Source organism: Momordica charantia (assembly GCF_013281855.1).
Source record: "Momordica charantia cultivar OHB3-1 chromosome 5 unlocalized genomic scaffold, Mcharantia_2.0 BLBB01000005.1, whole genome shotgun sequence".
Taxonomy (NCBI): Eukaryota; Viridiplantae; Streptophyta; class Magnoliopsida; order Cucurbitales; family Cucurbitaceae; genus Momordica; species Momordica charantia.
Genome location: NW_028275163.1, coordinates 22,606,011 through 22,622,730, shown reverse-complemented (window position 1 = coordinate 22,622,730; position 16,720 = coordinate 22,606,011). Strand labels below are relative to the sequence as shown.

At 37.3% G+C, this 16,720-nt stretch overlaps 3 protein-coding genes across 6 annotated transcripts; 2 read left to right on the top strand and 1 right to left on the bottom strand.

Annotated features, from left to right (window-relative positions):
* Positions 1-862: 862 nt before the first annotated feature.
* On the top strand, positions 863-3,853 carry LOC111014368 (IQ domain-containing protein IQM3). The gene is made up of 9 exons (XM_022289062.2): positions 863-1,363; positions 1,453-1,567; positions 1,665-1,730; positions 1,827-1,915; positions 2,247-2,334; positions 2,486-2,632; positions 2,764-2,856; positions 2,973-3,074; positions 3,188-3,853. Exons 1-9 carry the CDS (start codon positions 1,044-1,046, stop codon positions 3,674-3,676), a joined length of 1,509 nt encoding a protein of 502 aa, XP_022144754.2. The 5' UTR covers positions 863-1,043; the 3' UTR covers positions 3,677-3,853.
* A 900-nt stretch (positions 3,854-4,753) lies between these two features.
* LOC111014317 (Basic-leucine zipper (bZIP) transcription factor family protein) lies at positions 4,754-8,900 on the top strand. Of its 4 annotated transcripts, none has more exons than XM_022288998.2 (6): positions 4,754-5,141; positions 6,082-6,270; positions 6,348-6,425; positions 7,264-7,329; positions 7,430-7,495; positions 7,579-8,900. In XM_022288998.2, the coding sequence occupies exons 1-6, from the start codon at positions 4,812-4,814 to the stop codon at positions 8,410-8,412; spliced, it is 1,563 nt and encodes a 520-aa protein (XP_022144690.1). In that variant the 5' UTR covers positions 4,754-4,811; the 3' UTR covers positions 8,413-8,900. The 4 variants fall into 4 exon arrangements, with proteins under 4 accessions (XP_022144690.1, XP_087980663.1, XP_022144691.1 ...); XM_088124537.1 differs by having other exon boundaries at positions 4,755-5,141; positions 6,085-6,201; XM_022288999.2 differs by having other exon boundaries at positions 4,755-5,141; positions 6,085-6,270.
* A 752-nt stretch (positions 8,901-9,652) lies between these two features.
* On the bottom strand, positions 9,653-16,182 carry LOC111014270 (subtilisin-like protease SBT4.15). The gene is made up of 9 exons (XM_088124449.1): positions 16,103-16,182; positions 15,921-16,018; positions 15,584-15,836; positions 14,388-14,994; positions 13,174-13,268; positions 12,859-13,080; positions 12,589-12,697; positions 11,713-11,914; positions 9,653-10,358 (listed from the first exon to the last, which is right to left on the bottom strand). Exons 1-9 carry the CDS (start codon positions 16,180-16,182, stop codon positions 9,823-9,825), a joined length of 2,202 nt encoding a protein of 733 aa, XP_087980575.1. The 3' UTR covers positions 9,653-9,822.
* Between the last annotated feature and the right edge of the window lie 538 nt (positions 16,183-16,720).

Genomic DNA, 16,720 nt, shown 5'->3' with positions numbered 1-16,720 from the left:
AAATCCAAAATAAAATAAAATATAAGCCATTCATTAAACTTTATCCACAAATTATTATAAATAAAAATTCATATTTTATTATGTAACATAATTAAAAATTCATCCTATATGATATATATTTTTTTAATAGAATATAACATTAGCCTGAATTCAAACTTCTCATTATCATAAATATTCATTAATTTGTACTAAAAATATTATTTTTCTGTCTTAGTCTATTAAATTAGACCTGAGATCATCTCGTATAAATTTTGATTGATATAATCTAATAATAGTTTAATGTAACAACTACTATTATGTTAGATATTAAACATACATTCGTTCGAGTTCTAATAATTAACTAAATATAATGAGATTTCAAACCTATATTAAAAAGAAGTGAGGTCCTCAAACGTCTCATCTTAAAAAAATGTAACCGCGTCGATAAACTATTGTACTATATTTTCAAATATTACATATTTGAAAGACACTTAAATTTGAGGTACATCTGGACTTAGACCTTTTGGACAATGAATGATTTATATATTCAACTATGCTCGAATTTGGTAGGCGTTTCTATATCAGTTCATATCAAATCTCCCTCCCGAATATGTTAAAAATATACAAATTTAACCTTCATGATCACTTGTGAGTCGGTCGTTATGAATTTTTTTTATCAAGCTTTAAATTTGTTGTAATATCACCTCCTCCTTATAAATAGTTTCACAATCTAACATACCAACCAAAATATTTATGATATTTGTTCAAATGTTTTTTTTTTTTTTAACATTTATAAAAAGGACAGGGTAGTATGAAAAGTTTTTTTTTAATTTAGCCTAAAAGAAATAGAAAAAAGTAAAAGAAAAAGAAAAAAAGAGGAGAGAGAGAGAGAGAGAGAGGAGAGAGAATAGCATCTGCAGCCCACAGCCGTGAATGATCGGATTCGGAGCTCCATAAATACAACCTTCAGAAACTCTGTTTTCCATTTCCGATTCCAAATCTTCTCTCTACTCTCTCATTGAAAGAATTTCAGAATCCTCTGTTTCTGCTGACGGAATCCGTCAATGGAGGTTCAGACTCCGCCCCTTTCGACTCCTTTGGACCACACTCGTCCATTTTCTTACCCTGCCGCCGTATTCCCTCCACCGCCTTCTCCTCTCTCCGCCTCCGACGACTCTCCGGTCAGCGGAACCTCCGAATGCGGCGCCTTCGAAATGCCCTTCACTTTTGACGCCGACTCCCACGTGATCAACGGCCACGGCGAAGTCGGCGCTGACGTGGACTCGGCACGGCGATGCTCGGCGGTGAAGCTGCAGAAAGTGTACAGGGGCTACCGGACCCGCCGGAGACTGGCGGACTCCGCCGTCGTCGCCGAAGAGCTCTGGTAAAACTAGAACCCTCGTCGTTTAATTCGCCTGAAAATGGGGGGAAAAACAGAGGGATTTTGGATTTACAGATTGAAAATTCTTGCAGGTGGCTGGCTATAGACTACGCCAGGTTGAATCACAGTACGGTTTCGTTCTTCAATTTCTCGAAACCCGAAACGGCTGCTTCCCGGTGGAACCGAGTCACTTTGAATGCTTCAAAGGTACCATTTCTAGGCTTTTGTTTTTTGCTTCTTCCCATTTTCGGACTTGAAAAAAGACATCCTAATGGAAGAAGAATTTGGGGGGGTTTTTTGGCAGGTGGGGAAGGGGCTCTCGAAGGATGCCAAGGCTCAGAAACTGGCTTTTCAGCATTGGATCGAAGCTGTAAGTGGAAGATTTTCTTAGGAAAATCTGAAGAACAGAATTGGGTTCTGCTTTGATTCTGATTTTGATTTTGATTTTGGTCTGTTTCTTTCTCAGATTGATCCAAGACATCGATATGGGCATAGTTTGCATTTGTACTATGAAGAATGGTGTAAGGCAGATGCTGGTCAGCCATTTTTCTACTGGTAATTAAGCTAGTTTTGGCTTTTTTAAAGGATTACCTTAGAAAATTGATCAATAACTCACTAGAATTCGGATGGGATCTCTCTGCCTTGTTGCCTTGCAACTTTGCTTTAACAGAACTATTTAAACATCTTGCCTTATTGCTGAAACATGCATGAGAAGTCACAGTGAGAACAGAACCCCAGTTTTCGTTTCGGTTTCGGTTTCGGTTTCGGTTTCAGTTTCAGTTTAGGATTAATCTCCATTGAACTAGAATTTGCATCATTTCGAACAAGTTTTGCTTCATATCCTTGCAATTCGTGTCTCAGTTCTTTAACTTTTGGAACTTTTCAGGCTTGATATAGGAGATGGGAAAGATGTTGATCTTAAAGAATGTCCGAGATCGAAACTCCGACAGCAAATCATCAAGTATCTGGGGCCTGTATGTCGTTTTTTTTTATTCATATTTGACTTACTTCCATGTTAAAACTCATATGGATGGAAATGATTTTAGATGTGTAATCTGTGAAGTTTGTCATTCAGTATACTTTCATCCTAACGTGTCTCTGCTCTGTTTAACTTACTAATATCAGCAAGAGCGAGAACACTACGAATACGTTGTTGTCGATGGGAGAATTGTCCATAAACAAAGTAGAAACTTTCTTGACACAAAGGGAGGATCAAAAGGGACCAAGTGGATATTTGTAATGAGCACTTTTAAGAGGCTTTACGCTGGTGAGGTGAGGATTCTGCCCTCGAGACTTAGTTGTTGTCGTCATCTTGTTTACTCTTGCTCTTATTCAGTTTCTTGAGATGAAAATTCTACTTACGGTTTATCGGAGTAACGGAGTCACTGTCTATGTTTTTTCAGAAGAAGAAAGGAGCTTTCCACCACTCAAGTTTCTTGGCAGGAGGAACCACATTAGCTGCAGGGAGGCTAGAGGTAGAAGATGGAGTTCTTAAGGTAATCCTATGATCATTATAAAGTGTGAAAGTCGAAACAGAAGCAACGCTGTTTGGGTTTGGTTGGTGTCTGATTGTCTACAACATTTCATTCTCCGATGACACTGATTTTTTCAGGAAATCTCAGCTTATAGCGGACATTACAAGCCTACAGACGACCATCTCGATGGATTCTTAAAATTCCTCGAGGAAAACGGCGTGGTCCTTAAGGATGTCGAGGTACTTATGAAACCACTTATTCAGAGTCCTAATAATCAGCAAAACAAGCTGACAAACAACCCCGCCATGATCAACAAATTGCCTAAACTAAACTTTTGTTGTCCCATGTTCAGGTACATCGAGCAAACGAAGATTCTGAAGGCTATGACGATATCAAGGCGGTCGGAGGTCGAAACAAGGCCGATTTTCTGGGGAAGCTAGAAGCACTTGACATCAAAACAGTTGAGGCTTCCTCCATTGTAGCTCAGGTCTCCCAAGCTGGAATCAAAACAGAATACAAGAGGACCTTATCCGGTGGCCTGAAGAGCCCGAGAGCCGACGTCCCGAAAAAGGCGATACTGCAGAGAATCAACTCGAAGAAGACAGCAAACTCTTATCAATTAGGCCATCAACTTTCGCTCAAATGGACGACAGGAGCAGGTCCGAGAATAGGGTGTGTCGCTGACTACCCAGTCGAGCTACGAGTACAGGCAATGGAGCTCGTTAACCTATCGCCAAGGACTCCCCCAACTCCATCATACTCGAAAAGAATGGCAGGTTTTCCGACCCCAACGACTCCGACAACAAGTACCTTCAATGGTGATGATAGCTCCAACTTTTGAAACCAGCATTTGTATCCTTAAAAACACTCGAAACTTATGGTGCTATGAAAACTCTGTAAACCATATGGAACGTAATGTCTGAATTTTCATTCTGTTTTTGTCAACTGATCAAAATGTTGATGTAAAATCATTGGAGTATCATCTTAGTAACTAAAATTAAAGCTTTTGTTTGAGATAGATGGAGCAGTTCAGACAAATGGCCAAAATATCGATCCGTGTTTGAAACACGACATCCAATTCAAAGTTTTAGTCGATGAATTATATTTTAAAAGGATTTAATATAATTCATGATTTTTGTAGATAGAATAATTTTTATTTCCTTAGTTATTTTTACCCTCTTTAGTCTACTCTTTTTCTTTTATTTGTCCATGTGTTTTGACTATGCTAACCCAAACATTTTATCATAAAATTTGTGAATCAAACATCTTCTTATTATATTAAATTTTCTTGACTTTATTGTCATTTTCTCCTTTTCATTTATCAATAAAAGTCAGATATTAAATTCGTCTAAACTACAAACTATTATTTATATTCTTGTACTCTCAGCAAATACTAAAATGAGATTAAAAGTCAACGGAAACTTAATTCAGTATTAATTGGTATTCGTTTTTTATCAAGAATTTATAAATTGGGAGGCCTCGTCTTTGTACCAAAAAAAAGAACAACTTCATTGAATGTAGATTATATAAATATTGATATTTATAATAAATGAAAATGAGAGGATGATATTGTAATTAACCCACCATGAAAAATGCTGAAAATTGGTAATTTCTGGTTCTCCAGCTGCCACGTTGTGGCTTTAACCTCTTTGTTCAGAGCGGGCTCCTTCTAACCTTTATCCAACAAAAATAAATATAATAATAATAATTCTTATTAAAACGAAAACAAAGAATGAATGCCACGTGGATATTATATTGACAAGCCACACACCGACGCTTTCACTGAGCGTGGCCTACAATTCTCGTACGGCGGACCCTGCCACGTGTAACCTTTCTACGAGCTCAGAATCTAACTCGTGGCCTACACTGATACATGGAGGCGAGTAAGCTTACGCCAACAACCCCACGCGCTCTCTCTCACTCACTCTTCTTCTTCTTCTTCTTCTTCTTTGTCCCTTATCTCTGATTTTCGAGCGATGGTTTTTTCTCCTGCTCCCATGGCTTCCACCAAGTGTTCCGACGGGTCCAGTTGTTCGGCCTTGAGGTCTTTTTCTTCGTCTTCTTGTTCCTCGTCTTACACGGCCATGGCCGCGGATCAGATGGTGAAGGTTGAGATTGAGGCGGCGGAGGCTCTGGCGGATTTGGCGGCTTTGGCAGTGAGAGAGAGTGGAGCTCAACCGTCGGACAAGAAATGGAGGACCAAACTTAAGGGGAAACGAGCCAGGAAGGATGTTAAGAGCGAGTCGCCGACCAATGACTTCCTGGACTCTCTACCGAGTCGTTCGGATCTGGACCGTCGGATTGAGGTTGTTCATGCTCTTTTTTATCGCGCTTGATTGCATTTTGCCCTTTCGATTTCTGACTCTCTAATGAAATTGAAAATGGGGATTTGGGGGTGGGGGGAGGTTCTGATCTTAGTGTCTGTAGTTGGCGAGGGAAATTTCGCCGTGGTTTTAAGAAATCGAGTGATGTTTATGTATTAGCCTTGGCATTGTATGCGAAAAATAGTATGCTGCACTACATTTCGCTCGTTTGGTTCGGTTTTCAAAATTTAGAAGACTTCTGAAGCAAAACCGTGGAATGTGAAGCTATTTGTTTTTACATTCATTGTATATCCTTGAAGTGTGTTTACCTGATGCCTGCATTTCTATCCCTAATTAGATTCTAAGGAATTGAACTGGTATTCAAAATTGCTGATCCTCATCCCAGAAGTTTGGAGCTTATGTTTTGGAGCAGAATTAAGAATGAGGGGATTTTTGTGTTGGATTCTTACACAAAAAGTGGGCTATTACGCCAGAGCGAGCAGCGGTAATTGGCACACATCTTCAACCAAGAGGGTGTGAGTTCGAACCCACCCCATATGTTGTACTTAAATAAGGACGTGGGCTATTGCAGGATTAAGTGACACTCTTTTCTAACTCAGGAAAGCACTTCTTTAGGAGTTAACAGGTTTGGAGAAGCAATGTTCTCCACAGTTGTGGGGACATTTACCTTTCAAGTTTGTCTTCAAAGATAATACTTATACTCTTCAAATCATGGGTGACTAGACTTGAACAGTTGAGCTTTTGGCTCGTCTTTCCTGCAAATTCATTTGTTTTTTCCCATTGGGTCTGGATTGTCAAACTGCTTAACTGAGTAAAATTGTATTACTATGCTGCCCATATATAGTGTTTGACTAAAAACTAAAAGCATTGATACGAAGTTACATTACTTCTGCAGGCTTTGACAAAATACTTTTGTTTCTAGCAGGATAGAGGGGTGGTAAGTCAGCAGCCATCAGAAAAGGAATGTACAAATCAATCGCGCTCCGATTGCGAAACAACGAGAAAGATGTTAAAGACGGAGAAGGAGGTCGAATTATCTAAAGTGAGTCCTAAATGTACTACAAGCTACCCATTATTTGGCTGCAGGAAGTCGAGGCGTAATCTAACTGAGGTTATGCTTGCTAACTGCCTCCCTCATGTAATTATCCTATTTTTTCAACCATTTTCATTACTGGCTTACTTCTTCAGGCTGAAAAGGAAGAAAGGAGAGTACGTAGAATTTTAGCAAACAGAGAGTCTGCCCGGCAAACAATTCGACGTAGGCAGGTTCTGAGAATTTCTCTTCAAGATGCGTTTCTTTGGTTTTATAGATCAGATTATGTATCATATGTTCAACGTGTCTAGCACATTATTGTGAGCTTTCATCATGCAAACTTCTGAGATGAAGGTTGTTGAAAATCCTTCTTTCTGGTTTTCATTATCCTTGATTGTAATGTCTATATCTTGCTCTAAACCATCTGTGGATGTCTTACTTGTACACTCACAGTAGACAGGAGTTTTTGAGGCTACATACCCAAAATAAAATAAAATTATAAAAATGATAATTAATATAAATGCCCCCTAAAATTGATCATTTTTTCCAGCTTGATTGTTATAGGGTTGAAAGTTATTTTTATGATTAACCCACACCATACTCGTATTGTCAATAAAATAGAATCAACTTCTTCACAATCCAACTTTAATACTGAGTAGTAACAAGTTCGAGGGAGACTAATCCTTACTTGGGCTAGGGAAAGAAAATGCCAAGTGTTTTTTTTTTTTTTTGTTAGACATCATCAAGAAAGGGTTAACCATGTCAGTGAAGTGTAGTGTTATATATTTCATCTATTAAAAAGAAAGTAAAATTTTTCAAGCAGAGCTAGATATAAAAATATAAAATCATTCTGAGAATCTTGGCTTTCCTCCTATCAAAATTTCTACAAGTTAACTGGTTGATGGGACATCTTTGGAGTATTATACTTTGTGATAACCTAAGATTTAAGATAATCAGTACTAAAATGGAACTGTTAACATCAGAAGTAATTAGAGAGTTGGTGTTACACCGTTATGTTATTGAATTTTCTCTACATGTGATAATTGTCTATTTTGGTTGGTTGTTATGCAGGCTCTGTGCGAGGAGTTAACCAAAAAGGCTGCTGATTTAGCATGGGAAAATGAAAATTTGAAGAGGGTAGGCATTCACCAACACCACCCCCCCAACACATTACTGAACTTTTCTATTGTCATAACCTTTATTTTATCTTCATCTTGTGATCTTTCAACCAATGAAGGAGAAGGAGTTGGCCCTGAAAGAGTACCACTCTCTGGAGACTACTAACAAGGAATTAAAGGAACAGGTAGGATGGGGTTGCATTTAAGAAATGTATGGTCATGGTCTTTCAAAATCTTCCGAAGATTCACTTGGCTTGTTTGTGTCTAGATGGCTCAAGCAGTAAAGCCCAAGGTGGAGGAAATCCCAGGAAACAATAGATCATCTCATCTCCAGATACCTCCTTTACCCACCAACTACCCTCTTTTTTTGTACGGTCGCCCTCCATTTGCGTCGTATTTCTGGCCCTCTAGTCCTTATCAACATGAACTACCCAACGTCGTTGTCATTCCGTCAAGTATTCATTTGCCAACCAATAGTAATGTTTCTGACTCTTCCCATGTACATGAAAACTTTACGAACAGCAATGGCCCGAGTACACCCTTTTGTTTACTACCTTGTTCGTGGTTGTTACCTCATCATGACCGTAGGAATCAACAGGGTCCTCAAGTCTCGTGTTCCACGGGAAATAATCAAGAGGATATTTGTTTGAATTCCCAAAATAGTTGTCATACTTCAAAGGTGGCTGTGCGTGCAGAAAGCAGACATTCTTCTTTGCCTTCAACTGAAGAAAAAAAGGAAGCAACTGATTCAACCGAAGCTTTGAACCCCAAGAATCATATTCAGAACCCAGTTGGGGTAGCTGTGGGGGGATTTGAGACTGACGCAAAAGCTCAAGTTAGGAGAATGATCTCTCCTGTGAGATTTAAATGTATCGAATCCACATCTGCTGTCAAGCAAGACAATCGGAGCAAAGACGATCACGGTCTGTCAACAAGAGCTTGTGCTGACTTCTGTGTTTTTCCAGAAAAGAAGCATGAAGCAGAGAGTGTCTCCAGTAAGAAAACCATAGATGCAATGGTTGCAGCCGAGGCAAGGAGGAGGAGAAAAGAACTAACAAAGTTAAAGAATCTTCATGGCCGTCAATGCCACATGCATTCTTGATCTATATGGCCAAAAGGTCGCTGACTGTTCGTCCTCGCCTCATCTGTGTATTTCACTGGCTTTTGATGATAGAGGCAAGCCACCGGTAACCGAAGTTGTAGCTTTTTTTTGAGGCGTTCTCTGTGCCTTTGTTGCCAAGATCAGAGCGTCGAGATCTCGCCAGTGACGGGAATCGAGGCGTTTTCTTTTTTGGTGTCTGTTCTGATGAACTTACTAACAAATGAGATAGGTGCTGAGGAAGAGATGCTGATTAACTCCCAAGAGCTTTGAGCTGGGATTTGGAAGGCCAGCAAAAAAGGAAATGAGATTGTAAGAATTTTGTATTAAAATCTTCTATGGCTACTTCAATAACCCTTCTTTGGGTTGGCTACAATTCTTCTTCTTCATTAAAGTGAAGTATAGGAGATGTGCCATTTACTTTGTTATAAAGCAGAGAACAAATAAAAGATGTGAAAAGCCAAATTGAAAATCTCAATGTTTTCCTTCAAGCTTGGGTTCTTTAATTTTGAAGTTTTATTTTTATTTTTAACTTTTTAGAATTCACACATTTGAGGATTAAATATAGTTTTTGGTTCTTGAATTTTCATCCAATTTCTAACTGGCTTTTTTGTCTTTATTTTGATTTTGGAACTCTATCAAATTTATATTTTAGTTCCAACTTTAATTTTGTTTTAGGTTTGCTTTTATCTCTCGACAAGGGAGGGAATTCGAATTCGAACTCATGATCTTTGGATTCGTGATAGATATAATTTATATCGTTTTATGTTGACATATGAATGTGAAATATTCCCTCTATTAAAAAGGTAGAGAAATGATTTTGGATATGATGAGTTTATTTAACTCTTATAGAATTAATGATTGATTAGTTGATCTAAAAAATTGTGGATAATTTATTCATTGGTTCATAAGAAATAAGAATAAGGAGTAAATTAATAAAAAAAAATTATCTCGATAAGAAAAGCTTCGCTTTATTACAATGTATAAAAATAAAATAACAATTGCTTCGCTTTATTACAATGTATAAAAATAAAATAACATAAATAAAATTGAACTCTGGAGTTAGAAAAATATTTCTTTTAAACCTTTCTTGACCATATTCGACCAGAAAAATAACATATATTATGATAGGTTTGATTAGAAAATAGAACTACCATCCAAATAATAGAAAATTAAATAAAAGTTAAAAGTATCAAAACGGAATAAAAAAAACATTAACAATTATTATCTTGGAAAATAGATAACAAACCAAAAGAATAATGACCTAACCAACTAATCTCTCTAATTATTCCGCAAAAAAAAATTAATAATAATAAATCTCTCTAAGACCTAGAGCAACTAAAAAGGAGGAGAAAAACTAATTGCAAAGAAAATTTAAATAAAATTAAACTGAGAAAAAGAAAACAAAAGAAACTAAATCTTAAACATCACAATCTGGGTTCTAACATTATGCTTAGAATCGTTCCACTCGAGCGACGCCGCCAGAAGCCTGCTCTCCGCCGCCACCGGACCTCTCACCGCCACCTTAAACGACCGCTTCTCGTACGGCCGATCGAACTTCAGAACCTCCGGCACCACTCTCACCGCCACCCCCGCCGGCGACTTCACCTTCGCCCTGTACGTCGACGGCCCGAAACCGACGTGGGTCACCGTCCGGTGGAACACGGCTGCGACGGAGGTCGCGTCGGCGTCCAGCGGCGCGTACATGGTGGGGTAGTTGAGGGCGTCGGAGCCGGTCGCCGGAGGGACGCCGGAGCAGTTGAAGGAGGCATCGCCGACGAGCAGGGCCAGGGCGGTGCCGTCGTACCGCCTTGTGGAGCAGAGGAAGCTGACGTAATTGGTTACAGAGATGTCGTAGATGAGGCCCGGGTGGATGGCTTTCGCCGGATTTATCTGGCCGGCGCCGATTCCGAGTTCGTCGAACTCGTCCCCTGTTTTCACCGGCGTCGCTGCAAATTTTTGGATTAACTTTTGAACATTATTGAGTAGCGTTAACGTTGATTAAACTACGAATGAATCCAAAAATTGTTTTCAGTTATTTGATTGACTCATTGTTTCGTTTGTAACGTAACACTCCCCCTTGAATAAATTAATTTTTTACTATATATTATTTATAAAATTTTAGCATACTCATACTTTTATGAGTGAAATATAAGAAATGGAACTGTTTTTAACCTTTGACTTGAAAATTTGTAACGTAAGTGAAAATCATAATAAATATTGGGGAGGAAATAATAATATAAGAGTTAGGAAGAAAAAAATTTCATAACTAAAAGAGATAATTGTAAAAATAAAAAAAAATTACAAAGAAATATAACAATGTAGGAGTTTGACTCAAAGGAACTTCATCTTGTTAACCTTATTAAATATTTGACAACTAAGAAAGATAAATGTAAAAATTAAAAAAAAAATTGTCAAATATTTAATGATATTAATGAGAAAGTTCCTCCTTGATTTCAAAGAACCAAGTTTTTTTCAATCTTTTACTTCGAATAACTAAAGAAAATATCTCGACCTTTCTCTTCGTCTCAGGCCGGATCTTCTCTATTGAAAGATCTCCTATATGGATAATACACATTCCAGTTAATCGAGCCTAATTCTAATTGTTTTGTTCCAAACCAAACCACAGGGCGGTTCGCTCTATTTAGATATTCACAACCAAGAAGGACTGAATTCTCTTTCGGGTAGGTCCCAATTCCAAAAGGAGAAGGAAGGTTGGAATGCCAACAGGCGCTTATTATTCAAATCACCCGACCCTATATTATGTATAGTACCCATTCAAATCACCGATTGGCTTTGGGCCTTTCCTGCGCAGCTTAGGTGGAGGGCGAAGAAGGCCCCCTTCGGGGGGGCCCGAGCCATCTGAGATACCACTCTGGAAGAGCTAGAATTCTAACCTTATGTCAGGACCTACGGGGGCTCTTTTACCTTGGAAAATCATAGAGTTATCTCACGAAGAGTTAGCCGCACCCACAAATGATATATTGGCATTCCAGCCTTCCTTCTCCTTTCAAGGCCTACTCGAAAGAGAATCCAGTATTGTATCAATAATCTACCCTTGTTTAATTCCTGTTGAAGCATATACTTGGGTGGGAGTAGGGCGGACGATCTCAAAGCAAACTCCCCATTCATGAGATCGAGAGGATCGCCAAGATTTCGTGATCCGCTGCCCAACTTATTTGATACGATATCAAAAACTTAGTTGATAGATTGGATAAATTCGATTTATTCATGGACATTAAATGAGTAGAAATATTATTTTAAAGCGAGAGATATAATATAATCAAAGAGGCGGTGGCGTACCGGTGGTCATGAGGGCGGACTTGAGGGCGGCGGGGGACCATTTGGGGTGGAAGGTCTTGAGGTAGGCGGCGGCGGCGGCGGCGTGAGGGCAGGACATGGAGGTTCCTGAAAGAATGTTGAAAACGGAGTGGCGGTTGTCCGGAATTGAAGCCATTTTCGAGAACGCCGCTAATATGTTCAGTCCCGGCGCTGTAACGTCCGGCTGCGTTTTTTTTTAAAAATAATTTCCCATTTTCCACATCAGCATCCACCAACCAATAAATATAGTTTTAAAAATTAAGGTAAAATATCTCCCAGTTTAGACTCGGTTTCTAGAATCTGGTCACTACATTGACTATATAGCTTCTAGATTTGCATAATTGAAAACACTCCACCCTCGCCAGATACAAACTCCTCTTTGACACACATGTAAAATATCTCCAAGTTTAACTAGTCTAAAAATGCACCACCTTCAGGGGATCCAAACTCCTTTGACACAACCCGAAACTTCTAAATCTAACGAAAAAGGTTTGTGTGTTTCAATTCAATTTGAAGAAGAAACAGATGTAGAAATAGAAACCACTCCCGAAACGAAGGGGACTAAACAGGAACAAGAGGGCACACCATCAAAATATAAAAAGACCTGTTTATGAAATTTAGGATGGAAATAAAGAAAATTCGAAATTAAAAATAGATAAAAAAAGGAAGTTAAAAAAAATTATAGGTTTAGTTCCTAACCAATCAGATCTACTTGAATGTAGAGTGGTATATCTATGATAAAAGTTTGAAACTTTTTTTTCCTAAAGGTTTAATGGAGAATTTTTAAAAATTAAGAGATGAAATTAAGAATTACCTCAAATATTAGGGTTCATTTAGTAAATATATATATATATTTACCTTGAGGATATTAGGAGCTAGAGTCTGGGGTCCTCTAGAAGAAAAAGAGGCCAAGAAAGGAGCATCCATTTTGTAAGTAGTTGTCTTATAGATCACAGCTTGAGGGTTCCTGTCCACATCATCATCTTAATTAATTACAAAATATTTTCTTAAATTACTATTTTAAGTACTCAATTTGGTGTTATAATTTTAAAGATTTTATTATAATTTCTATGCTCATTGAAATAATTCATATAGATAATGAATTGTCAAAGTTTTATTAGCACATACTTTGTGGAGTTCATGTATGTCTCAACCTTGCCTCCATCTTCCATGGAGAGGTAGGAGGAGGGAATGGGAGTGGCCATCGCGACATCGGTGGTTCCGAGAAGATTCCCGATCATCCCCGCACCTTCCAAGTCTTCGATAGTAGACTCTTGGGAGTAAGGTCCTAAACAATACACTATCTTCCCCTTCACCTTTTCTCTGTCTAGAGACCCGTAATCGCACTCGCTATATCATTTATAATAAAATTAAATTAAAATAATAAAAAGATTATTAAACGAGGGTTTAGGGTTTAGATCTTGAAGTAACTCGGTTGCATACCTTGCATCTAGATCAGTGTCGGGTGTAGCTGCCATTGTTCCACTAATAAGAGGGTACATCTTCTTCTTCGGTGAAAATGTGTCTATTGTTATCCCCTAGTTTTGAAAGACAAACAAAAGTTAAACGCGGTTGAAATGGTGCCTGAAAGAATTTCACATTTAGCTAAATTTAAGGATCAAGTTGATGAAATTAGAAATTTGAGTTAATTTTACTAAATTTGGAGGTAATATTGAAGGGTTTCTCATTTGTAATAAACTCCCAAAATTGGAAACTAGCAAAATCTGATTTCTTGTTCCTATTTCCCATTGTTTTATAATTTTTATCATTTTTTAAGGATTTTCTATTTCCCCTATTGAAATGAATGAATTTTGAAGAATTTTTGTGTTTTCATTTTTGGTAAAATTAGTAATGCAGGTAGCAAAATCTCAAACAAAAGTAATGTTATTTTTTAAGTACAGTTCGATAAATTTGAAAATTGTTATATCTTTTATTTTTTATTTTTTAAAAATTAAACCTATAAACATTGTTTATTTTGTTATCTACTCCATTAAAAAGTCAAAAATTGAAAACTGTGGAAAGCATTTTCTAAAAATTTATATTTTGTAATTTAATTAAAATTTTAAATATATTTTTAAGAGAAGGCGAAAAAAATAACGGAAAAGCTAGCATTATATTAATAAAAAAAAGGGAAAAAGAAAAGACAACTAAAAACTAAAAACAAAATATTCTTTCTTAATAAAAGAAACACTATCACGAGTTTTTTTTTAAATAAATAAATAAGAACACTATTACATGATTTATTGTCTTTTATTTGAAAGAAATATTTTCAAAATTATATTATAAATATTGAAAAAGTAAATATAATATAATAATAATATTGTACCGTATATCTAATTTCAAAAACCTTAAAGAGAAGTTCACTCAAAATAGGATTTTAAAAAATGTCAAAACATTTATTTTTTTTAAATAAAACGTAATTTTGTCTTTTATTATTATACTATACATTACAATTAAAAGAAAAGGAAAGTTTAGGAGATTTCATCTCAAGTTTATATTCTTACCATTTTCTTATCTAATATATAATTTTACTCCAAAAATTGATGGGTGGAATATGGTAAGAATATAAGTTCCCTATAGGATATATATATATATATATATATATATATATATATATATATATAATTAATTGAAAAAATAAAAAATAAAAAACTTACAGATAATTTGTTGTTATTCCCCAATTTAACGATGGTACTAAATCCTCTGTCAATGGAAGAAGCGCCGACAGTCATAATCCACGGCGCCGCGTTCTCCACCGTCATCGTCTCCGGCCCGTCGTTCCCGGCGGAGCACGCCGTCAGTATCCCCTTCTCCATCGCGTGGAACGCCCCGATCGCCACCGGATCCTCGAAGAACTCCGCCGCCGCGCCACCGAGGGACACCGATATCACGTCCACGCCGTCGGCGATCGCGTGGTCGAACCCGGCCAAGATGTCCATGTCGCCGCACCCGTACGTCCAGCATACCTTGTACATCGCGATCCGCCCCGACGGGACGCCTCCGCGGGCAGTCCCGGCGGCGACGCCGTAGAGGCTGGCGCCGGAGACGTATGCTCCGGCGATGGTGGAGGCCGTGTGGGAGCCGTGGCCCTCCTCGTCGACCGGACTTTGGCTGTCGCTGTCGCCGAGCCCATCCAGATTGAAAAACTTTGCGCCGATAACTTTTCTGAACGGGAGAATCAAAATTACTATTTTACCCCTAACTAATTTGAATCCATAAAAAGCATAGCGGTGAGGAGATTGTCTAAGGTCCAAACTTTCATATTTTTAATATATATATATTTATTTATTATGGTAAAATATAGTTTGGTCCATCTATTTAACAAACGATTACGTTTAGTCCCTAAAATTTAAATTTAATTTCTATTGGGTCCTTGTCTCTAAAATTTGATTTAATTTTTAATTGGTTCCTGAATTGAAGGGACAAGTTTAATTAAGAGATTAATTAGAAATCATATTCAACTTAGAGAACTCAAGACTAAATTGAAATTAAATTTAAATTTTAGGGACAGGTTTTCAAATTTTGGGACTAAGTTTAAACCTATATATTATTATAGTATTGTTTTCTATTGATTTTAGTTTTAAATTATAAATATAATTTATAATATAAAAAATAATATATTCTTCACTTATAATATATTGTATAATACTAAATAAAATTTGCCTAACGTCCTATATCATCTGAGATATTTCAAAATAGAAAAATTCAGCTACTTAAAATTAAGGAGAATCTACTTCTAAGTACCATTACAATTCCTCATTTTTTTATTTGTAATTTTTATAATTTTTATTTTTATTTCTTTCTCTGGCCTAATATTTAATGTTGATTTATTTTCTTTTAGAATAATCGGAACCTGTTGCAGGAGGTGAAATTGGGGCCAGTGACGCATTGGCCTTTCCATTTGGAAGGGATTGAGCCGTAGCCGTCGTCCTTAAAACTCGGAGCCTCCATCCATATCCCGGAGTCCAGTAATCCGACGATTATGCCGGACTCTGCGGCGGCGTTACGGCGGCTCGCCGTTTCCGACACTCCCAGGAAATCCCATGATCTTGTCGTGTGCAGCTTCCTCCTCCTGCTCGCAAAAACCGATACCACACCCTTTTCCTCTGCATTTTTAGAAATTATAAACATAAACTTTTTTTAATTATTTTTTAAAAGATTAAATATCTCTCCAATTTTAAAAGACGAACTTGCTAGTTTATTAGCTTCATGGGGCAACAGCCTTGCAGCAAATCCATTGAGGCTCCTTCCATAGCTATAAATCTTCACTTTTCTCGCCAATTCTTCACTGAAAAAAAAACCCCATTAAAAAAAATTAAAACTTTACAATATATTTTGTTAATTGGGTAACATAATGAAGGATTAGAATTACTCTCCAACTGCGTTAGCGAGAAGAGTGTGGTGGTGATCTGCCAGAAGTTGATGGGTTTGCTCTTTCGGCACTGCTCCCATATACACAACATAAGCCTGTTTAATTAATTAAATTAAACCCCATTAAAATAATAATAATCAGTCATTTTGACGGCGGCGGAAACCACCGTGGCCGGTGGCGTTGAATCGGCGGGAGGGGGATGTTTACCTGTCTGTCATTTTGGGCTGAAGAGACCACGGCGGCGAAGATGAAAATGAATGGGACCAAAATTTTAAGCATTTTGTCATTCATTTTTTTGAAAAAATTAAATTTGATTTAATTATTTTTCTGATGCAGGGATCATATAAATATTAAATAGAAGAGAGGAAGTGGGGCCCCCTCTTTCTCTCTCTCTCTCTCTCTCTCTCTCTCTCTCTCTCTCTCTCTCTCTAGGATTTTTAGTTAGGATTCAGAAGAAAGTGGAGAGGGATGAAATTCAAACTTCGATTCTGTTTTTCAGAACTATTTGGATTTAAAGACTTTTCTGTTTCTAAAGTTGTAAGTTTATTGGTAAAAATGGATCAAGTTTGTTGGTAGGAAAAAAAATAAAAAAACACTTTGAATATTTAGCAAAATTTT